This window comes from Hypomesus transpacificus, chromosome 1, assembly GCF_021917145.1.
Source record: "Hypomesus transpacificus isolate Combined female chromosome 1, fHypTra1, whole genome shotgun sequence".
NCBI classification, from domain to species: Eukaryota; Metazoa; Chordata; class Actinopteri; order Osmeriformes; family Osmeridae; genus Hypomesus; species Hypomesus transpacificus.
In genome coordinates, this window is record NC_061060.1 from 5,350,017 (window position 1) to 5,375,904 (window position 25,888).

The 25,888-nt window shown below is 39.1% G+C and overlaps 1 protein-coding gene across 1 annotated transcript in view; it reads right to left on the minus strand.

Moving 5' to 3' along the window:
• The window catches only part of pcdh11 (protocadherin 11), a 113,400-nt gene that overhangs the window by 27,702 nt on the left and 59,810 nt on the right, over positions 1 to 25,888 (minus strand). Inside the window, exons 5-6 of the mRNA XM_047023844.1 lie at positions 19,215 to 19,250; positions 14,215 to 14,413 (exon numbers count right to left, since the gene is read on the minus strand). Coding sequence (XP_046879800.1) covers positions 14,215 to 14,413; positions 19,215 to 19,250 — 235 coding nt within the window. The remainder of the gene's footprint in view (positions 1 to 14,214; positions 14,414 to 19,214; positions 19,251 to 25,888) is intronic.

A 25,888-nucleotide genomic window follows, 5' to 3' on the forward strand; every position in this document is an offset into this window, starting at 1 on the left:
TTTGAATTGTTTTAGTTGGAAAATATACGCTTAGATGAGAAACAGTACTGGATCTTGAATGTTCTTGTCTTGCTTTCAAGCAAAAAATATACGTCCATTACAATTTAATCGCATGGATGACACTTAGCAACACTTTACATTAAGGTTACATAAACTACTTTAAACTACTATGTAATACCTATAATAAAAAGCACTTAACAACGGCACTTAAGAATGCTTGGCTGGACTTGTTAGTTAGTTTCCTCCAGGATCACAATGACTCTTATTGAGTGACTTGTTGCTCTTTTAGGTTAGATATAACGAAGTTAAGTCTTGTACTCGCTGTGAAATATTTTTACTGTTGATTGTTCTTCTACAGGTACAGTCCTGCACTTTTGTGGTTCATGTTGTTTAATTTGTAACTTGTATAACTGCATGCTCTTATGGGTCTTCCCTTTGGCACTTGTTTAGCTTTTCACAATGTATGCTTCATGTTTTGGCTACTTGCAATGTTTGGGACTATCTTGTTGTTATGATCAGTGACCTATGCTCTTTTGTAAGCTCTCTCTTGGAAGTCGCTTTGGATAAAAGCGTCTGCTAAATGAATAAATGCAAATGTAAATAGCATTGTACATACATAGGAATTGGCATGTAATTAGATTGGATTAAGTGTTACTGCTAAAGTTTATAACAAAAGTGTACAGAGGTATAGTATTGGGGAGGGATGTAAGGAATAGTTTGCTGTTGTGTTACAAAACAATTACACAAACAATTTTACCGCCGGAGAGCCCAACCTCCCCAATACCGACTTTCACTTGTATCGCTAAACCACACATTTTATTTATATTGTGTAAAGGCAGAATTCAAGTGGTACTGTGTAGAACTGAAGGTTTCAATACAATTTATTTAGTTCGAACAATTACATATGATTTAACAAAGCACTTTGTGAACAGTCATTACGAAGGAGGTGCTAACCACAGATCGTTCGCAAGAGTGATAAAGGACATTCAGATAAGTTCTCCCTTATAAGAACAGAGAACAGATATTACTAATCAATCAATACAGCGATCACCATGATTGGTTAGCACTGCTCAGTGACAGTTTAGGACAATAAAACCCCCAGGCTGGTGTCCCATGTCCTTCGATGTAGTGATTTTCTTTCTCTAAGTTTATGAGGCACAAACAGGACACCAGCCCAATATCCTGGGGTCAAAAGGTTCAGGGCTGATGGGTTAGCTGACTAATCCTGACCCCACTCTCCCCAACTTACGTGCCCTAGCTGGTCATTGATTAGATCAGTCATAAATACCTTAGCTTATCATTTGTTTTAACACAACCTCAGTCTCTTATAAACACATACTTTGTAACTCTATCAAAAAATGCCATTAAAATAGGAAATACTATGTTGTTAGTATATATATTGCTATGTAGTTAGTTACATGATAGTTATGCAACCTAATGTAAGATGTTGCCCAAAAATCTCAAAAGTCATGTCAGTACCTGTCATTACGAAGGAGGTGCTAACCACAGAACTCCGTTTCGCAACGACGTGATAAAGGACATTCAGATAAGTTCTCCCTTATAAGAACAGAGAAACAGATATTACTAATCAAATCAATACCAGCGATCACCCATGATTGGTTAGCCACTGCTCAGTGACAGTTTAGGACAATAAAACCCCCAGGCCTGGTGTCCCCATGTCCTTCGATGTAGTGATTTTTCTTTCTCTAAGTTTATGAGGCCACAAACAGGACACCCAGCCCAATATCCTGGGGTCAAAAAGGTTCAGGGCTGATGGCGTTAGCTGACTAATCCTGACCCCCACTCTCCCCAACTTACGTGCCCTAGCTGGTCATTGATTAGATCAGTCATAAATACCTTAGCTTATCATTTGTTTTAACACAACCTCAGTCTCTTATAAACACATACTTTGTAACTCTATCAAAAAATGCCATTAAAATAGGAAATACTATGTTGTTAGTATATATATTGCTATGCCATTTCATCCATACGTGAGGGACAAGTGGTTCAAATGGTACATGTATTGCTTACCCCCTTTTACAAAGTATCACCACAGACTTTCTACACTGAATTACTCATACATTCGCAAATCAAAAAATGTCCAAATAAAAGACCTGTAGATTATATGGTCATTCAGTGAGTACGCAGAAGGAAGAGAGAGAGGAGGGCGAAATGTGTCTCATGATTTTGGTAAACGGTTTAATTTGATATTAATCATCTCGGGGTATAGTTTGGGAAAGGGAAAAAAAATTCTCATTTACAAATTGTGTCCTCGTTTGTTAGTGGCACGGCACCTCAATTACCCGGCAAGCAGCTTTTTATTTATTCATGCGCACAAAGTCATGTATTCATGAGGATTAAGCAGAAACTCTCACATAGACTGGTAGACAGAGATAGCATATTTTACCATAAGAGCAATAGCTGACAAAGATTACTCTGCAGAGGGGTTTGTGGAGGAAAGGAATTCAGGGATTGTGTCTCAATGTCCTTTAGGGTCACTGAATGGTCAAAGCAACATTATTCTGATTCTTGTATTCAGTGTTTAAGAGGGTTTTGCAATGCTGAGGAAAGAGATGAGGCAAGCCTTTGTTTTTTAAACATTTAAACATATGCAAACCCAATACTTTTTCTTCAGATATTATACTAAAGGTTACAAAACAGGGAATTTAGGACTTCCAGTACATTAACTTGCTATTAAGAAGAAACTTCAGACACAGTGTTTCACAATGCCTGTCTGTGAAATGATGCAAAGAAATATATTTGGGTAAAATGTAATCAATTACTTCTGACATCATTTTCCACAAACATTTTATAATACAACATGCAATAATCTGGATGGCAACAAAGCACTTTCCCTTGGAAAAATTGTCTTCTCTCTGAAAAAAATTAAAAACAACCTAATAGTCAAACTCCTCTTCCGATATTGTTAGGGAAATCTCCCATCCACTGTCATATTACACACATTTATCAGGATGCAGCATTACCATTAGAGCAGAGGCTTATCAAGTTATCTGCTTGCAGAAAGACAGAAAAATGGGAGGAATTATAACCACAGGACTTTGTCTGTCTGAGGACTCTGCAATATTCCAGGATACGGCAAAGCGAATTACAGCGAACATAACACAGAGTTCAGTGGAGCGTTGACAGAAAGGATGGCGATGGCCCGTCCCGACTCTCTATCTGTTGGGACAGATGTCCCTAAGTCCCTGTGACTCGCGAGGTGGACGGCCCTGCAAGCAATGGCAGATGCTCTCAAGGTAAAACAGATGGGATTCACTTTGGTGTGGTAAAACTATGAGCATTTCTTGTCCGCCATATTAATTTTAATCATGGCGAACATTTTTGAATATACGCCCCCCCCAAAAATAACTAAGAAATGACAATTCAAGGCCATTTTCAGGCGACCTAACCTAGGACTAGAAAGCTAATTGAAGAATTAATTTAATGTTCGTCACCAAACCTGCTTCAAAGAAACCAGCATGCCCTAGAATTGTTTGAAACTCCCAACACACTGTTTCAACTTCCTCGGAATATGTACCACATGAAGACAGAACAGATAAGATGTCAAACAGCGTGCGGCCTCCTGCGTAGCGCAATCAATGAAACTCCATGACATGCACGACGGGAAAGGATGCCTCCGTTGTGGAATATAAAAGCACCCCTGAAGCAAACACAAACAGATGTGTGTAGGGGCGCCAATCAAAATATAGGCCTGAGATGCAGATCTCTGAGGGTGGAATGATAATGTGGCCTAATAGAAAACAAAACAATGAGGCGGACCACTGCCAGCTTTCCACCAGTCACACAATTTGAGACCAAACAGTCCTTTCAAAGGCATCCAACTTTTATTGTCTTATAATTGCTCTTGATGGGAGGAAAAAGAACAGCCTCATTCAATCCAATCTCTGGTGAACAGAAATCAATATTCCTAAATAGTATGGTTAAAACTGAATCTTAACTGTGACAACAAACAATGAATAGAGCTCCCAATCTTGCATAGCTCCTGATCCAGCTCAGCACAACATCAGCAATGTCTGATATAATGGTTTATATTATGCTGGCACAATGACACTTAATAGATTTTTCTGTGTTTTTAAATACTTTAATAACTACTTGCATGTTGATTATTTTAAAGGATTCATTAGTTGCTTGCTATAATGCAAAATAAGAACCTTTCCTACTGGAAACCAGCTACATTGGTTCTGACATTGAGATTAAACGATAAAGTTGATCTATGGGTTGACAGAAAACCTAGGCTTTCAGTAGCAATGCAGGGTGCTACAGCACATTGTGTTATTAACTGAAGCTGTATTGACATTGGACGTGGGAGGCATATTCAACTGCTGGCGAATACAGATCAAGGTGTGTCTGCCTGTGTCATCAACAGAGCTTTTCTCTCTATTATAATGCAAATCAAGCTCCTGCAGGCAGGCAGAGGGGGTTTGAGGGAATGGGGTGGTTGTGTAGTGGAGTGTAGATGGGTTACAGATCAACAGACCCTTGCACTAGCACATCTATTATACATACTGTAAGTCATGTACATGGCAATTGAATGTTGTATCTATCCTTAAAATATATTTTACGGACCTCATATGATTACATTTTTTCCCCCTCAGAGAATAACGCCTTTTCTATTAGTCACTTAAACCCCACATACAACCATCAATGCAATTTTGTAAAGTGAATAAGCTAAGTCCATATTCGTCATTTGAGGACCTCTAAATACCCAGTATTTAACATTCAGTAGATTGGTACATCACTTCAGAATGTGGCTGAATCACCACAAGTACAGTACCACAGCAGAATGTGTTATTAGAAAAAAAGGCCTATTATTTTACAGCCCAGTAATTTCAAGCCTTGGCAGCCGGGCTGATCATCAATTATCATACCTCACTGGATCTAAATGAGCATATCTCTTCCTTTCAACAGCCCCGGCTCTGGCCTTTGGCGGGTGAGAACCAGCTTAGTGGCCCCGTGCACCTGTAAGCTCAGTGACACACAGCAACAGCCGACGAGAAGACCGGGACACACCGTGAGACAACATCTGCCTCCCCCTGGTGACAGCAGAGTTAAGCCAGCTGCAGCATCAAGGGCACACTCTCAGGTTCCTATTCTATCATAACAAAGCTGTAGTAGGCAAGGCTATCTTTTTTTTGGGGGGGGGGGGCTCACTCTATAGTACACTGATACTAACATGCAAGGCGGATTTGGGGTGCATTTGAAGGTTCCTGTGGTATCTTGGAAAGATACTGTATCTGAGTTCAGGAAATGCTCTCTCTGTTCTGTGGCTCTTTTCTGCAACTGTAGCAAAATGTATAACTGGAACTTTAGGTTTGAGTTATGTGACAAAGATAGTATTTCTGTATCTTGTACAGTATAAATGCTAATTTGGCAGTTTTCTTGCAATTTTTTTTTCTTTCTGTCTGTCTGTTTCTACCTCCATCTCTCTCTGTTGATCTGATTATTTTGTATTACTAAACGGTATACTTGTGCATACTTTAATAATCATACTATTTTTTCCAATAATCAAGCACAATCACATCAAATAATCAAATCAAACTGTATTTCTAAAGCCTTTTTTACAAGCAGTGTCACCAAGAGCTTTACAGATGCCTAGATATCAGAACCAATTACCAACCTAACCCAGGGTCAAGGAAACGCCCCACCGCCAATTCTCAATGAAGACAACATATTATGTAGATTCAGAGAATCTGATGTTCTACCAAACACAAAAATGAAAACCCAATACATGTCTCATCTTGTGATTTTTCTCATTCACGATCGATTCAACTGTGATTTTCCCATTATGTGTGTTTGCTGGATCTGTGTGTAGCACCGGGGGCACACTGTCTGACAGATGTTTGACACCTAAATCCACTGGGAGTCCAAGATGAATGAAATCAGGACAATTCAATGCAATCAAGCAGGTGTCTAGGGAAAATGTGGACAAAGGGACACAGAGTGCTTGTCGGACGGCTCGCCTGCCTTCTTGCATGCTCGGGTTTCTGGCACGGCTCAAGAGCCAGGTTTTCTTGCCACACGCGCGGAGCGGCAGGCATATGACTGACCTCGCTTGCGCTGCAATGCCTCGAGGTCCCACAGATGCCACACAGAGGCAAAAACGCTAAAGTAGCCTGCAAACTTGACCATGACAAACGGCATGAATGCTTTAGTTCATTGATGAGGAAGCATGTGGAACTGCCAGGTTTGTGTGTCTAGTGTCGTCCCCCTCAAAAACTCCCTGTCATTTCCTGTTAGACTAAACATTTCCTGCAGGCCCCCCTCAAATCCAACCCTTCAGTATGTCCCAGTTGAAAGCTTTTTTTGCTTTCGCTTGCATGACTTGGGTTATCCCCATATACTTCCTCAATTTATCAGTGTTACTGGTCCTTGAGTGGTCTCCGAAGTGATCCATTTGTCTGAGAATACCAATTTATCAGGGAGTTGCAGCATGCATTGATCAAAGAGGGATAAGGTACCCATGTAGAGTAATCCAGCCTCATACATCTGCTTTGAAATATCTGGATTAAACCAGTTTGAAAGCTACAGTAGGTGACAGTATTTTAAACATGACTGGAGCGCAACATTCTGTCAAGTTCACTTAAAAATCCAAGCAAAACTGACTGTGGCAGGTGATTTTTTTTTCTTGTCTGGAAAATGAGTTGTATCTGTTTTAGAAAATCTTTGTGAAATGATCTTACATTTCTTGCTTATGACAGAATGTCAGTGAAATATGCTAATTTAGAAAGATGGTGTTATGTTGTAGCTGTCTGTCATTATACTGACATTAGATTGTAGTTCCACCGAGATGTAGATCAAAATTAATCTAAACTGCAATTTTTTCCCCCTCAATACATACAGCATGTTGCTACGAAAAGAAACTAAAAGACATCTAAAAGCCAAATATACCAGTATGTGTGATATATTTACACACAACCAGTAGTAAAGATCCATTAAGATACATTTTCTCTTACCATTTGCAAAATATTTGCGGTCACTGAAGGCTTTAAAATGGCATTAGCCACATTAAAAAGCCAAGCTTTCACAAGATGCAGGGGCAGTGCAAGTCAATAGAACTACGTCTGAGAGAATCCCTGAAAATACAACCCTTCTGAAGCCGAATCTGTTCAGCCTTCAGGAGACATATTGATGCTCCAATGTTTGGGTCAATAAGTCCCTCTGAGCGGAGACCATCTTTATCCTTGATACTGTCTGTATGTGAAAAATGAGAAAGGGACAATGCTGTGCATTATTATCTATTTATTCTGCTATATACAGTACTTCAAGAGGGAGACAGAGGGCACTACCCTGACTTGCTTCCTGCTGAATACAGACGTTAACAAAGGAAAGAAACATAGGGTTCAGCAACAGAAGTTCATGAACTGAAGCTAATAACTTTGTTGAAACGTTATTCATTCTGTTCCCAAGGTCTTTCCCCACACACATTACAGAGAAATATCACACTTTTATGTTCTATCTAAAACTTAACATGAATACTAACCCCTCCCCCCCCCAACTAGCATCACAGCAACAGCTAAATTAACTACCTTGGGACTTGACACTTAAAAAACAATTGTCAGAAATATCTATTATTCAGATGCAGAGGCTGGTGTTATTATCATTTGCCTGCTATTAACACCAAGAAAAGGTCAATGTAGAATTCAATTCCATGTGAGTGGGACTGGAGCATCGGGCCAGGTGCCACAAATGAATTTCATTTCTTAATCTTGTAATAGATCAATATGCTCCTAATGCTGTTCCTAGTGTAGGGTTCATCTCTGGGTCCAACTCCTCCGCTGTCCAAGCCTATCCAGCTAGAGCCCAACATGAAAGGGAGAAGGATTTTTGTAAAAACTATCTATAACAAATGGTTTTGAATAAAACATGACTTTATCTATTTTTTATGGCTTCCCATGTTTTCCCCTGCATCTGAAAGAAGTGAAAGTCCTTCTCCATACTGTATACAGTGGAACACATTGAATGGAATCTCTCTGGAGGCTGACAGAAGAGGGGAAAAGGTCTTGGTCTGAGAGGAGATTTTTTAAATGTTAACCTACCTGGATAACAAAGACATCACCTAAGCAAATATATGAATTTTGAGTCTTTATCTATGTGGAATTGGATGAGTAATATGGGAGGTCAAGGTATAGAGATAATTTTACAGTTGCCCTGGTACATCATTAGAGTAAAAACGATATAGTTTTGATGAAAGGAACCTGAACTTTGCCTTTTTCAGATGACAACTCTTGGATGAAATTAATGAGATCATTCTATCATTTCTTTCTGTCTCACTTTCTTTCTACTCTAACCCACGCACACTGTACACATACACACACACAAATGCTCACACCCACAAACACCTACACACGTCCCTGCAAAGGCACATTTCACAGGTTTAATATGCAGGGCTAGCTTTATTCCATTTTAGGAATCATGGAGTCAGTGAAATGGAACGCAATGAATGGTTTGAAGACTAGCTATGGCTCGGTTCAGAATACATTGTCCGGAGACACAATCAAACTTGGCAGCTATTGATCCATTTCCAACCCAGACATGAGACTTACTGAACATGTTAACAAGTAGAGAATGGGTATTTTAATTGTACATTTCTTTGAAAGCCTACTCTATTTACAGGATGGTGGCACACATTTGAACAAGCAGCTATGGTGACTGGAGGCCATCTACCATTAGTAGCCAGAAGTAGCTAGTTCCCTTGTTTGAGTCCTAACTCTGATTTCCAGGAAACTCCATAAAACATCCTTCAGAACACTATCAATAAATGGTGGATTTAATGTAGTGATGGATGCGTTATCACAGAAAGGTATCAGTTTCTCATCAAATCATTTTTAATCCCCTTTTATAAAAGCTAATTAAAAAAGCAAATCTGGGGAATAAAAAACTTCTGTGTGCCTCATTTTGAAAGGTGTTTAGAATTTTATGTTGTATGTTAAATGTTACGTCTCATGTTACTGTGCATTAGTTTAGCCATTTTGGGCTTAATATCAAAGTTATAAAAACTGTATGAGATTGATGCTTGCATTACTTGTACTACAGTTGCAGTTTAAAAATCCACTGAAATTATGTTTCATCAGTCATGTATAGTAAAAGTCAAAGCCATATAGTAATTCTAAGCCAAAACTGCATAGTACAAAGCTTTAGCAAATCCTGATACGATTTATATCATGGCGACATAATACACAATATCAGCTTTTGGAAGCTCAACATAAGACAACCTAATACTGTGGAAAAAGAGGTTTCTAAAGTAACACTTTCCAGCCTCTTAAAGCAGAGGAGGGAGAGATTTCAACGATTTGAGTTGACTCACTCCAGATCAATAGCTTGTCTCTCTAAGAGACAACTGGTGTGGCATTTGAACCAGATGAAACACAGGTTCCCCTCAATATCACCTCTAAGAACTGAGCACTTCCGTCAAATCCCACTGGCTGGGAAGGCTACAGAGGAGTCCATTTTAAATCCCTACCCTGACTCAGGCCCTCAATCTCACACCCTCACCCGTCAAAGAACAGAATGGGAAAAAAAATCTTAAATCATCTTAAAAGGATACACATAATCTATGTAGGTTAATACTCACTGTTGCTTCATTTAGCTCTTTTGCAGGCCCAGTGGGGCATCTGTAAAAAGTTCTGGGAGCCTCAGGCACGAGGTTTTATTATTTATTTATTTTGTTGAGAAAATACTCCTGTGAACGCAATCCTAATGATCTGAAGGAAAATAGTTGTGAGACAGAGCATTGCACATGATGAAACGCTGCACTCAACGATGGAGTAAGGCTCAATACTGTGTTTCCATTTGCATTTCTATTTGAAAACATCAACCTGTATTCAATATTTACTGAAGTCAGGACATGCAGTTCTATGGCAAGCTTTTATTCGGGCCCGACTGCATTCAAATACTCTCACTGTACAAGGCTATACAATGTACAGTCTATCCAGCCTACCCTTCAATAGGGTTTTCACTGCTAAATTAACAGGCGACTTTAGTTCAAGCCTACACAGTGACAATGTGACAAACCTGTGGCTAGCCAGACCCCAGATAATGTAGGACTTTAAACTATGAACAGGGATCCTCTTTCTACATTCAAGTCAGCTTAGACTTTCTCCCTGGTCGTCGATGACATTGTAACACTAATTATGGTTAATTGAAGTGGGCTGAATGGATTTAGTCACATTGCAAATGATTTGCCATTGGTCAGTGTCACAATGTTTCCACAGAAAAATTCAATGGGGATTTGAAATTTGCACAAATGAATGTAATTAAGATCCACATTCATTACTTATAATTGCAAAACGTAATGAATGCTCTCAAAGTGAAATGGAGATTGGACTCATATGAATCACAATGTTGTCACTATATGGCATTAAAGTCTCCAAACAAATGGCCTAAAATGCCCCAAAAAAGCCCCCAAAAACTCTTTATGAACTAAGTAGAGCCCATCAAATCCATTACAGAATCCAAACAGAGGAATACAGTCTTTACTGGAAACCTAATCTGAATTGAGGAAAAAAATATTTATTCAAAATAAATAATCCATATTGAAGTGTACTTGAGTATAAAGGGTTGTAGATGTTCATTTGTCTTGCCAAGCTACAACAGTACTGTTTTGTATGGAAAATAATAACTATTTTGACCCAGATAAAAATAAAGCAAAATATTTATGGCTCCTTTCCTAAAATACAATAAATCGTTTATAATGCCAAACTTACTAAGTGTGAACTCAGAAACCCTTCCATCTCTAATATGTTGTCCTATGTATATAGAAAATGGTAATCTTGATATAGTTACTGTGTATAATAAGGATTGGCTTATTTCAATGGCGGATTTAGATCTTGGAACAACAAGGCATTAGCTGGTCATTTAAAAGCCATATGTCACAGATTTTGATATTTGTATTTATATAAACCATGTACATGTCTAAAACACTGGCACACAAACTGTGACCACTAACATTTGTGTGACCTGATTTGAGCTGGTGAAAGCAAAGAATTTCAGAATATTTTGTAGTATACAGTATGGGCCGAAGGTAAGAATGTTAGAAGTTGTCCAGAGCCCAATTTGTTGGATTTAATGCAATGGATTAAACCATGACATACTTTACTGCTCTTAGCTTATCGGGGTTTACCATGGAATGACGTAAAAGCCAACCTCTACCAAAAACCTTATACTTCTTGATGTCATTACTGACTAAACCCATAAAAAATAAACAACACAATGTTTATGATTTTGTTGATCAATTTTCTGGTCCCCTAAGAGATTAATCTGCTATTGGCATATCACTCAGAGAAATGCCAACAATTATCATTACAGTGAAACAACCAATGTCTATAGCCATTGACAGAAGTAAAGATCCACACTTTGCCACATCCTTGTTTAATCAATTCTTATATGTCCCTCAAACTAATTATTCCTATAGTCTAAATTGAAGTAAACTTGTGATTGTACAAGATTACTATTATCATAGCAATGGTAAAAAATAGTTTGCAAACATTGGTTACCTCATGCTTCCATAGCAAAATCATTTTACATCCCCCTGCATTTTAAGTAACCTACCCAATGGGACAGGTAGATATCTATTTGGAGCTAATACTGACATGTTAATTATATTAACATATTGCTTTTCTCTCTTTTTCTCTGTTTGTTTCTCTGTCAAGACAGAGAAAGAAATATAAAAAAACTGGGAGGCAGTGTGTTGCTGAAAGGCAACAGCATAAGAGTGCTGACAGTCTGATAAAGTAAGCCTGGGGAGGGAAAGCAAAAGAGGCCATAAAATGAATTGCCTCCTACCTCATAAATAATAGAAACATAAATGTCAAATGAACTTTATTTCAAGAGCGGGTGGTCTAATAAAGATGCAGTTTTAAAGAGAAATTCATTGTCATAAGAAGGCCACATCCCGTTCCTTTTCATAGAGAGTTAGGCCTACTCAGTGCAAGTTCACATTCAAGACCTTGCCACACCACCTTTTGAAACGCAAAGCCTTAAGAAACTGTGGTTCTGTTCCCTGGCTCTGTCTCACCCACACACCTACTCTAGCCATCCCTATGCCTCCCCTTTCTCTTCACATCTCAAATACTCCCCTTCCCCTGTTCCTCTTTCCCTTGTTCTCACTTCTATACAAATTGAGACGGAAAGATAAGAGATTACCACCACCATAGCAGGCTGCTGCTCATTGATAAAACCATATCGAATCCATCTGTTGAGCCCCCTATGCCACTAATACACTCATCTCTTAGGCTGTCAACAGACAGGGGATCCATCTCTCCCTTTGAACTGGGCACAACAGTGTCAAGGTTTATCTGAGAACTTTTGGGAGAAGAAACTGGGGCCAAATAAGTCACCAGTTGACTCCCATGTTGACAGAAGCATACAAGTTAAACCAGCCTTAAACTGGTTTGACGATGTAGTGAAGACAGGATCCTCTATTTTAAGAAAAGTTAGTAATTTTACAAAAAATCCTGTTTCGAAAATCAAATGTCATTGTAAGTGTCATTATAAGTTAACTAACATACCTACATATTGCAAAATTCCTCATAAAATAAATCTTATTTTAACGTATGTTAAGAGTATGCCTTATCTACTTCCTTTTACAACAGCGAGAATTATGCTGCCATTAATCACATTTGGTGTGATAAGGTTCTATTACACAGAATTATTGGTAGCTTTATGGTCAAATGACTTGTCATATACCCTTTCTTGTACTATTAGCCTACACACAAGCCTTTAGTCTATGCCATGTGGTATCAGTGTTGTAGGGATTACGCATACATATTAAGAGCTACATTAACATTGAATTCAAAGTCGAACTTATGTTTTTGAACCCATTTTCTCCAAGATTGTACATTTGTAATAGCCCGGTTTATGGACTAGGAGATGTTTACAGTACATTAATGAATATTAATCAGATTTTGGGAAATTATGTTTGCATGTGACCGAATCACACAAATGAATCATTGACTTCATCACGCCATCATTTTACTTCATTAGAAAGCAGAAAAGGGTTTTATGCATCTTTTGCATTCAGGAATTAAAAAAGATTTAGCAAAATATCATCATTATCCGCACGATAGACCTGGCTTTACAGCATTTGCTTATTTAAAACAGTAAATCTCCACTCAATATGGCCTTGTGGAAAAGTGCAGTATATAATGCGAGGTGAATTGTCATTGTCAGAGTCACCCATCTTCTGTTATCTGTAATGAATGTCTTGCCTGTCACACGCACACACAGACGTGCACAAACACATTGTGACATCCCAGGCAGCCTCTGACTGGGCAGATGTAGAGGGCAGATGTGAGGCAGATGAGAGTTGTCTCACTCATGACCGTGACACAAAGTGTATATGTACGTGTATGCAAAGCAATCTATATCCAGCAATGCTCTTGTCTTTGGAATGGGGAGGGGGACGGGAGGAGAAATCGTGTGGCCTGTGACAGCCACAGCCACAGCAATGGTAATTCATCCACATCATTGCTGTGGAGGGCACAGAGGGAGTGCAGGTCTGTTCTCATCAGTTTCACCATCCCTGTATGATTATGTGACGTGAGGTGGAGGGGGTGGCCCCTCGGAATGAAGTCGGCTTTGGCAGACTGGTGACTGTTCCTTCTCACTTACAGGGCTTTTTTATTGCAAGGTCGCACATAACCCGCCAAATCGCCTTACGCAAGATGATGCAACCACTGTTGCTTGGCTACATGATAATTCTCACTTACCAGTTATCTTTATTGTGCTTGTGACTTTCTAATATTCATAAGACTCCTTAGTTTGTTGTTCTCCGGCAAAACGCATCCATTCAATTCAACATGTATGTTAAATTAACTGAAGTAAATTCACATGTATGGTAAATTAATGTAATTTTAGCTATCCTGCGGTGCATGAACAATGCTGGTTTTGGATGTTGTTATCTTGAATCGTGATGACCTAGAGATGAGGCTTCTCCTTCTTGCATTGAGATCTGTAAATTCTCACCTCCATCCACCATATCTACTTTTAAATCCTGTATGTATCCCTCCATTGCCCTTTTGACGGCTAAAACTCTAGTCACCTGCGATAGCTTGTCCGAGTTAGCAACGTTAACTAAGGGGGCGGGGCTTAGCGATAGGTAAATTGCAACACGTCTGGAGGACGGCATGAAACAACAAAAACCACCCCCCTGAAACAGAGAGAAGAAAACTTTACAAAAAGCAGCATGGTACTCACTGGATTCTGGGTCGGAGTTGCCATCTCCCTCAGTACGGCTGTTGGGTGAGGTCTGTTCGTAGTACTCCTCCTGGGCGAAGCTGAGGGGCAGAGGCTGAGTGGTGCTGGCAGTGCTGCTGGGCTCTTGGTCCCCCAGGCCGCTGTCACTACAGCTCTCTTGGGAGCCATCTGGAAGGTGAAAGGTCACGCGACGCTGGGTCTGAAACACCACAATAACGGGCGGGTGATTATGATTGGTTCTAAGCTAAGACAGAGTGAGAAAGTTCATCATTGAAAACAGGGTGGTATACTGGGAGCTGAGCGGATTATTCAAAATACCTCATATCATCAAAACAGATTTTTTTTACGAATATGGGTAGGAAGCACTGTAGTCACACCAGCCATGCATGATATATATGGGTGCCATCAAGTGAGATAGAGTGTCAGTCATCTTAGATGGTGTCAAGGATTTAAAGTAAGTAAAGATGGGATCAGCAGCCAAAGTTTTGCTGAGTTTCATTCAAGCATGCTCGTAAAAAGAATCAGTTGTCATTGCTAAGAGACTGTCACAGAGTCAGTGTAACCAGTCAGGATGGAAACCCAGCAAAAGCAAAAGCTGTCTCCCAAAACATCATACAATGGCAATGTTCCAGGTGTGGGAAAGGATCATGCTTGTAACAAAACAGGAATCAGTGCTTGTTCATACAAGAACCGTTTAAGGGTCGCCTTAACATTGTGTCAGCCATTGAACTTAATTTGCAAGAACGGGCACAAAGAGAAATTGTTTCTTAATAAAGTTCACACAGGACCCTGTAGACATCTACTTCTGCATCTGACAAAGCCAACATCAAATATTTGACCATTTCAACTGTCACATGAAGCAGCCAACCTTTAATGCGATTATTTTATCTTACATTAGCAGTATTTGATGGGCTGGGTGGAGGGATTTATGGATTAGAATAGGGTGAGATGGGGTGAGTGTGGCAGTGGAACGCCTGTCTAAATTCCTGAAAGCCACAAGTTTCTGTTTCATGTCTAACAAGAAGCTTCTGTCATGTTCATGTCCTTGTCATCTCAAAATTAAAATGTGTAGAGATTCCATACCTTTTACTTTGTACTGATATAGTACCATTATGGATTCAAAAATGAGAAATGTCATTTTAGATGTGTTATTTTAAGTTAATGAAAGGTTTGACAAGGCCTAATTGAAACTTAAAGCTCTGTGATTTTGTAATAAGTGGATCTGTTTTTAACCAGGTTGAACCATGTCCTACTTTTACTACTCGCCAAATTTAGACACAAGGGGGAAGGAGGGAGAGGGAGGTGTGGAGGTACAGACTTTGATTAGGAAGGTCTTAAGGTGGTGTGGAGGTACATACTTTGATTAGGAAGGTCTTAAGGTTGTAAGCATGTGTAGATTTTCCCACTCAAAGGCACAGGCCTTTGATTTCTCAGGGGACATCGAAAAGTTCATATTGTGACCTTTCTCGAGCACCCAATTTAGTACTGTAGCACTACAAAAAAAGCGACAGTAAAAGGCAGCATTTCACATTTAACAAGAGTCTGTGACCATCGTCCATTTATTCTGACCCTTTCATATTTATAGTTGTTGTGATGTTTTTGAAAGTGTATCGTAAGGGAAGAGCAGAGTTGGAGTTGGATGCAATCAAATGTGCATAGTGGGATTTATGCAGTGACATTTCTTGTCATTCATCACAGAATGGTTTTGGGTAAAGCGGACAGCAACTCAGTCATTACAACTTCCATAGCCCCCTCTCATGCGTAGATTCTTTCACCTGTTCACCATTCACCATTTGTTTGTATTAGTACATTCCTGAATGATGATTTCATTACATTTTTCTTTTAGGTATTGCTGGGTTAAACTTGAATTCATTTTTATGTTGTAGCTTCAATTATTTCAAAACATTGATCTTTTAACATTGAATTAATTTGAAGAATGAATTATATTAAAGCATAATTTGCCCTCTATTTTGTTATTGTGTTGTTTTTTTATTTCTCCTATTATGCAGACTGATTAGAAAAAATGTTTTTTAGAACTAATGCGATCTAATGCTTAGGCACACAAGGATAGCAATTTTCTTCATCTCTATAGAAACAAATGCGATATGAAAGTCCTGAATTAAAAACATCATTAACACATGCTCCTTAATGCTCAAGGGGAGTCTACTTCGCTTTGTACTAAAACTTTTTCCTCTACCATTGTGGTATACAGATAAAGAGCTTATTGTTCTTTGATAAGGCAGGGAGACTGAGGCTGAAAAACAGAATGTCTGAAAAAAATCTTGGCAGCCCTTCTCTGAATACTGCCAAAATCTGAGATCTGCAAACAGTTTACCAGTTAATTTAAGAACTATCAGACGATTAACTTAGCTAAATCCTAACAATTAGAAACTTGAAAGCATAACTAAGAGATGTCTGGCTTTGAGATGTGAAACAACTAAAAGGTAGAGACAATTAGTAAGTGTGTGTGCATCTATGTGTGTCTGCCTGACCAGACTGTTTATGTATCCAGATACCACTGAAAGTAGACAATTCGGAACTTACAAACTGCCTGCAAACCTGGTTTTCTGTGAAGCCCCCATCGTGTAAATAACTTGTCAAAACCCGGCATTGGATTAATCAACTTCTTTACAGCTATTTCATGAGGTAACAGTGTTCTCTTTGCTTTGGGACTGTTCATACATCTTTTTCAATAGGATGCATTAGATGGGAGGGAGATAGCAGTCCGTCTTTCATCAGAGCAGCAGATCATTTGATAATCTGCTTGTACACAGCCTTTGAAGGGATTTCTCACATTAGTTATGTTAAGAGCAGAAGCAATGTTGAGTTGCAATGAAGGAAGTAGCACGTTCATTGTGCCTTGGCAGCTTCACACAGAACTCACTTACTCTTCAACTTGCTCATAATTTATTTGAGGCTTGTACCAACAATGACAGCCAGAATCTATTGGAACAAACAGCTGTCCACAACAATTACGATTTAATCATCGCGTGGGTGGGACCTTTTATTCTTTTTGTCAGATGTTTACCAAAAAAAAACAACAACAAAAACATCTAAATTCTACACTGAGTAACTACAAAATAAGACGGTTTTTACATGCTAAGAATTGCCCCAAAAAAGTGAGGTAAATAATGTTTTGCCTAAAATGTATTTATTTCCATTCAGCACTTGCATTTAAATCAGTTTTCTTCAGAAAAATGTCCACATGGCTGCAGATAACAAGTTTGCAGATGAGTCAAGGTGAGTGTTGTGTTAGGCACAGTCACTTATTGGAAGAACACATCAGAAATCCATAAAGCAAAGACAAGCTGTTGTAAGAGATATCAACACCAAACAAAGCCTGTCAAACCAGATAAAACACTGCCTTGAAAAGTATGTGCATAGAGATAAAAACAGAGGGAGGGGACACAAGCCAAGTTCTATAGCGGGCCAGCCTGAACCAAAGCTCCTCTCTGGTGTCCACCCAGACAATGTGCAGATGGGGCCAGATTCATGGGTTGGAAGATTAAAAGCCCCTCTATATTTACAGAGAGCTAAAGGGATTGGATGCTGATTATTCTCTTCCTTGTGAAAGGGGTGAGTTACGCGTGTTTTTACCTATATGGTTTTACATCCCTTCAACAACAACAGAAACATATCTGCCTTAACATTGGAGAAAATGCCAAGTGGCATAAGAAAAGCAGACTGACAATACTTCCGCCCTGAGTGATAAACAGGGACCACTTAGGAGTAGATAAGGGGAGATTTGCTCTGCCATTTGAGATAAAGATCAGCCTTGCAGAAACACCTAGACCTGGTGAAGTCTGTGCAATGGTGATTTGTCATCTCCCTCCTTGGAAAGCAATTTAGACAAGTATTTACATCCCTAATGTCTGCTGTGTCATGGGTCTTAAAAAGAGCGTCACTTGTAGCAAGCTGTCACATGCATTAATGGTATTTATGCACTTGTATTTAGTGTATGTAAAGTATATGTCATATGCAGTATTTTCATTGCAAGTTACGTAAGGCCCCAAAACAAGAAGGTCCTTTTTAAGTACTGCACATTGCAACCCTGACTTCCTTACTTCATGAGAAATTCAATGGCTGTGGATGCACCATAATTACTACAGTACCATCTCTTAACAAGATCCACCTTGATCCAAAACCAGTGAACTCTCAGATATCAGAATATTGTCAAGAACAAAAGTGTGTGAAAAGTGACAGAAAAAATGTACTGCTTCGTTGTAAGATAATGAAGGATCGCAGGGGGCACAAAGGGCACGTGTTGCAATAGAAATCCAGTTACTGTTAGTAGGTCTTGTCTGTAGAAAGAAACCTTTCGAGCCACAGGGGAAAGTCAGGTTGAGTAATGTTATCAAACATAGAACAACTGAGAGTAGTTGAAAGGTTTTTTCCACATTGATGCATCTCAACAAAACTTGAAATTAAAAGTACATCATGGACAACCACAAACAAATCTTTTCAACTTCTATCGATGAAATAGACGTTGTCTTCTTTGATAGAGTACAGAATAGGGTTCAGAGAAAGATCTAAATTTATAGGACAGATAATTCTTTGAAGCCAATTACAGATCTCTGTGGAAGATGCCACATGTAAGTCCCCTCTGAAACCTTGTTGTGTGTCAACCGCTACCAACATGGAAGTAACACTGATAAAAAAAAGAATAATGACTAAAGATAGAAATGCCTTCCAAGACTATCTTTTGCCTTTCATTGGCTTGATAAGACCCAATAAACAAGGAAGCTCCAAGAAATGTACACGTACATCACTCCCAAAGACATTGCAGTCATAATGGGATGGGATGTCAACCACCTTATTTCTTGTTCTTTTATCAATTAAGTGGTTTTAACACATACTATAATTGGGGTTGCTGTATGCAAAACAGCGTACAGAATACAAAACGTCAGCAATGGTTCGTTCTTTGGGCATTTGTCCAAGCATGCGACTAAATGGCCCGAAAAATTGTAAAGGTAGATAAATGTCAGCAAAGCAGAACTTACATTTGTAGAAGATATCTTGCCGAGTGGACAGGCCTCCTGAAAAAACACATGCGGATGTTAATACTGTAGACAGTACATTCTCCATGATTATTTGAGCAACACAATGACTGTTAGTCCACTGCCACTATACTGAATTGAAAATCAGCTTTGAAATGAAAGTGTATAGCTCCTTCAAATATTCAAATATCATTATGGGTAGACATACCAAACAATTTAAAGATGGATGTTGAGAGATTGCCTCATGCCAAATGCCAAACATTTATCTCAAAGTGCATCCATTACTTTTGTTGTTGGACAAAGTCCGTTTTTTGTTTTAGGTTTTGGTGGAAGTAACACGTATTGATTTCAACCTTGTATGAGAGGAGGTTGTACATCAAATGTCAGGTTTTAGTTGGCAGCCTGACAAACGCAGTCGTACACTCCCACACAAGAAACAAACCTGACATTGTGACAACACAAGCCACGTCTGACACTCTACATAAAGACGTCTTCTTCGAGTTTGAGGAAGATAGACCACAAAATATCAAATGAAGCATCAAACATTAACAATAAACAGTGACAAGCTTTCTAAATTGGGAACAAAAGCTGCCCGCAAGGCTGCAAAATAGCATCCTCTCCCCAGGGACTAGATAATAGCTCAGAGAGAGATAACAGTGTTTAATTTTTAATCACCAATTTTGTTGTCGTTGTACTGTGTCTAATAATGTGACTACTGTACATTGAAATCTAACTGTTAGATGCATTGTCAATGGGTACAAGCATAGCAAGACACTGCAAGACTTGCTGTGATGAAGTAAGAACAGAACACTGCTAGTTCAGCTACAATTCAGCCGATCATACTCAAATCAAACAAATCACTGAGGGGTGCTGGAACATTCCTATCATTCTCAGGGATGCAAAGACCAGGTGCACTGTTTGTCCAATAGGACAAAATAATAGTTCCTTAAAGGTGCTGACTTACAATCCCTGTCGTGTAGTACTATACCAAGTGTAAGTGGCTTTTATTGTCATTTTAATCATATACAGCTAGTACAGTACACAGTGAAACAAACTAATAAAAAAAACACAGAACTAAATAAATGTATGTGCCTGTGCTACTAAACATGCGTGTCCAAGTCCCAAAACAGCCAAATGTACATATTACCTCCCATGCAAGGATGTTGGGAAAAAAGTTGTTCGATTTATAGATCAAATGTTCATCAAATATTGTATTGGTTTGAAGTGAGCTGGCATCAAAGAAAAGGCACAACTATATCTCACTTTATACCATCATATTTTACATCATTATAAAAGATTGATAGTATAATCATACATCTTTAAAACATCATGACATTTCGGCCCACACAAAGGCCTTGATCAAAATGAATGCACAACTGAAATAGTAGAGTTGAGCCTCATTGGGAGGAGAGGAGCATCTGGTGTCAGGTTAAGGGTTAAAGTTCAAGTAAGCTACACTAAGCCCATCATTAGCTTGCTTTTTTGAACTACCAAGTATTTGTTAGGGGTATTGTAAAAATAATTTGTATCATTAGCAGATGACTTATGTACCCTGAACATATTAAGCTTAAGGCTTAGTGAGAGCAACATTGAAAACATTATAATGGAGATACAACTGGATTAATGTGCAACTTTTGCAAAGTACTTTTAAACTTTGGATTCAACGTCAAAGTTGTTTAAAGACATTTATTTGCATTCTTTGACCGGACGTTTTTAAGCATGTTGGAATGAGGCAGCTGTCAGACAGCAACCTCCATGCGACATTACACATGTTTTATTCATTATTTCACGACATAAATAGCTCTTGTTATAGACCTCAGCAACAGACCAATTAAATCTATGATAATGCAAGACCACAGCAGAAGGGAAGTATTTCAAAAGGTGACCTATGCTATGCCCTTATATTCCAACAGTGTGTGTGTGTGCATTTTGCACATTTGCCAGGGAGCGTAAACGTGTGATCCATCTCTGTAGTGATGGGTCACTGACCCTCTTCTCTCCACATACAGTATGCCTCTCAGACCAATGGTTTCAAAGCACCCACACCCATGCCAGTGAGAGAGTTGGGGAAGATAAGTGCATTTGTTGGTGAACCACATCAAAGAGCAGAAGGGTGTCTTCAGAAGGGGGCGAGCTGAGGCAGTAGGGCTCGAACTAAGCCTTTGATCACTCCCAGCTTTCTGATCATTAAAATATTGGATAAATAATTGATTAAAAACAGTAAGGCTCATTGTGCTTCGTCTCTGTATCTCAAATTATTCCAAAGTTAAGACTGCCATTCGCTTTGAATGAATAAATATGTAGATACAACTGAGGAGGACATGGAATTGTGCCTCTAACTTGCATTCATCATCATAAATAAAATGCACACGATGGAAATGGACACGATCAGGTATGTCAGACCAATGCAAATACAATATACATGTAACACAGGAAAATATTATATGTATGGTGGTATAATTAATATGCATACTGTCAACTCTGTAACATCATTCCTGCATCCTATTCTTTAAAGAGCATATATTCGTAAGAATTTAAATACACTGCAACATTAATTTAAATGCTTAAACTCCAACTCCATATCAATCTGAAATTAACACAAAATCTAAAGCTAATTTATTTGTTATTTCCAAAGTTAATGGGTCACACGTTTTTTTGTGAAACACATTCTGCATTCAACTTGAATGGTTAGGGATTTGAGTTATCAGAACACTAAGCAGTATAGTTAGGGTTTAGAAGGATCTAATGAGTAGAACAAAAAGAGACAGCCCTCCAATGGTAAAACACCTCTCTCTGTTGCTTGTGATTTTACTTGTCAGACATCAGCATAGAGAACAGGTTGTTTTTGCTATCATTCAAAATGCTCATACAATGCAGCGAAATTGTTGGGTGAATTTTCTCAGGCCTTCAGACCGAAGACCCTCTTCTCAACAGCATTGTTGGACATCTGTGCCATAGCTGTGATACAGTGATTGGTTGTCAATTTCCTTGCAGTGGTGTAAGAGGCCTATCGTTTCGCAGCAGAACCTCTGTTGCTTATGTACTTTCAGGGGTCAGAACAGACCCAACATGTATCCGCTGAGTGAGAAACATTGATGGAACCCCCACCAGGCCTCTAGGGATAGCCGGCATTATGTTGCCCTTCAAACAATCCACCTTCTCCCAGCACTATTACACTGCAAGAGATCCCTGCTTCACAACCTTGGTAGAGTTCAAACTCACAGTTCAGATGCTTTAGAATAGCCATGCTGCCCCAGTTTTAGCTAAACCCATGTTAATTTGTAATGTTGTTACATTTATTGTGTTGTTACTAACCGAGCAGCTTATGTTGAACAGTTGTACCGTAGCCTATAAGTTACGTTTGACATACAATTCTCAAACACACGTTACAGCTGTCCATAACTCAATAAAAGGGCCTGTTGTATATGGTCCATGTGTTTGTACAGTTTGAGGCTTTTACTACTCCCAAACAAGTTCATTGTCTACTGCAAGTGAGTGAAAGGTAGTAATCCATCATATAATATAAACTATGTAAATAATGTCAAGTGTATGATTTAGTAACTTCAAATTTCACTAAAAGCAGAAGAAACATTTCTCTCGAGCCTTGGCGCTTTTAATGGTTTAACACTAATGAGATCTCCTACTCTACTCTCCCCAGTCTGTGTCCACTTCACAGTTTATTTCACAGTGTAAATACCTTTGAAGACGGGGAAAAACAGTCTTACTGCTGCTTGCCAAGGCTACCCGCCGCTCATTTCACTCCAATCACGACTTGTCTGGGGGCTCTAGTTTCTAGACTGGTCGTACGCAACTAGTTTCTATGTGTGAATTCTGTATAAATGACGGTCAAGCAGGCCCTGTCAATGCTGCTCAGTATTCAAGAAATGTCAAGGGGGGCTGCCGACTTTTTCCTGCCACTGTTAACTCAAAATTGGGAAGTCATGTGACCTGTCATCAAGCAGTTGTCCCGGGAGATGAGGATTGTATTGGACAGCGCAGAGTCTGAACAACAACCACCCACATATCCATCCACCTCCACATAAATACACACATAGCCTACACATACACACAAACACACACGCCGACAGTACCAACAGTTGCACATCCCATCTGTTAGGCTGCAGTAATGACTCAAGATGTAAGAATGAGTTTTGGTCTGTGGTTGAAAAATGAACAACAAAGTTCAAGTTTACATTCTACTCACTACTGGCAAACACAACCTCGGATAGGCTGGGTCTGGGTGGTGCAAACAAACATTTATTGAACAAAACTGTCACTTCAAATGTAGATACAAGATTAAATGAAGATATTCAATCAGCTTGATTCTGTAGTTTGTCTTTTATGTTTCTATCAATGCAGTTTTTGGCCTTCAATAAACGTGGGAACCCTCTCCCTGCTACCAAGTCAGGCTTCAAACCCTTAAGTGTGGGACTTGTACTTCCTGAGTGTTGGGAAGTTTCTCTTAACACAATTACTAGCAACCAATAATGTCACCAGCATGTTCAAACCAATTTTGATTTACAAGTGGACATGTTGCCTTTTCATCAGCTTATTATTATTAAGTGGTTAGTGTTTCCCCTGAACAATCCCCTCTCGTCCAGCTCTCAGAGCTGTATTGATCCTCCCAGGGTACCAGCCCCTCCTGATTTCATTAGGCTCGCTGCTGTTAATTACTCCACACTATAACCTTTCCCTGTTTCATTTGGACCGACAAATTGGGTGAATTAAAAAAGGGAGAAGAGAAAAAAAAAGGAATAGCTCAGCAGCGCTGGATCTTTGCACAGCCAGTGTCAAACTCCCAAGCGGCATAATAATTAAAAAAGTTCATCAATGTTCTCTCTTTGCTCATCAAATTATGCAGAAGGAGGGTACTCCGGTTATAGTTGCAGAGGATTCATTTACGGGTAACATACCAGTTAGATCTAGTATGACTGTCTAGGGAGTGGAAGAGTATTACAATTGGTATGACTTAAAAGTAGTAAGATCATGCAATTTGTATTCATTTTATTACTCCCCTATTACTTGGGACAAACTTTTTCATTAATTGTTGCCAGGGAGTTAATAAACCCCCCTTGTGTCCTGAAGACATGTGTTAGCTCAAAAACATAAATGCTGGGCTTTAGTCCAAGTAAGAACCAAAGTTAAAATCCCTGTTCAGTCATTGAGATATAGGCCTACTAGTGCAGTGCTGCTGGTATATATTTCAGAATGTGACCGACTGTTGCTAATTCTTGTAGTTAAACAGACAGAATATACTTTATCTTGTTTATTTCTCCATTTCTAATCAAATAACAATTAGATGAATAACCTTGTCAGTTAGCCACTGCTACAGTTAGCTGGCTATATGACGTGTTAGTCATGTGGGTAGCTATGTCTAGCTAATTAGCGTTAGTCACTGAAAGCCTATAGCCAGACAATAGCTGCTAGATAGCTAACGCTATGTGGTGATGGATATATAGCTGACCCACGCTTTTACCTTTGTTGTTGGGCCTCTTTTACAACATGAAACCTATCCTTGACTCTTTGCCCTCCATGTGGCCCTCATTTTATGAAAATATGAGAAATACAAATGTTCAGTGATGAAGGGGAGCCTGTGTTACCCAATGTGCTTCTTGTAAAATTAATTTCATATTCAGTTGCTACTTTTTATGAGTCTTGTTTTTGTTTAAATCTTTTCAACTAACATGACTGCACTGCCCTTAGGGCCCAATGCTAATAGTGTGCTGGCTGTTTGCAAACACATTTACTATTATTCCCATTTTCTAATTAAATAACATTTAGCTGAATGTAACTTTGTCAGTTAGCCACAGTAAGCTGCCTATACAATATTTTGTATGTGGGAAGCTGTTTAGCTAATGTTAGCCACTATGTGGGGATGGATATAAAGCTAACCCACACTTTTACCTATCCTGACAGCCTTTTCACACGACATTATGCCCATCTTTGACTCTTTGACCCCCATGTTGCCCTCAGTTCATGGCGATGCCCAGTTTGTTTGTTGTGAAATACATTCTGTATTCAGTAGCTGGTTTCCATGAGTCTTGTTGCTGATTTTTCATCAAATAATGAAATTTCCCTTGGCCAACTCAACATGGAGAACACATGTGCATTGCCCGTTAATGGAGAACACAATTAATTTAATTGTCGTGAACTGCTCATCCAAACAACTTCACAGGCGTCATGGCACATGCCTGGGTCCTGAGCACTATGCAGTCCAATTCAACTAAAAACAGTGCCATTTTCTCAAGGTAATGGAGCCCCAGACACACAGACACACAGACACACAGACACACAGACACACAGACAGATAGACAGATAAACAGACAGACAAACAAACAAACAGACACACAGACAGATAGACATACAAACAGACAGACAATCAGATATTCCTGGAATTATAGTTAAATGAAGAACAAGAACTATGTAGCCTACATATTGCATGTTGGGGATGTCCTTCCCTCAAGGTTGAGTACATTCTAGTTGAAAAGACTCAATGTGCCTCAAAAGGAGCCATTGAAAGCTATCCCATAGGCTCAGATAATAACTTCATCTTAATTAGCTTGTGGTGCTCTGGAGTGCTGAATTGTCGGTTGCAGTGGGAGCTGGTCTGATTTATTGCTTGATTTAATTACGTATCAAAATTCAATTAGACAAGCTTTCAACCAAATTCAAAGTGT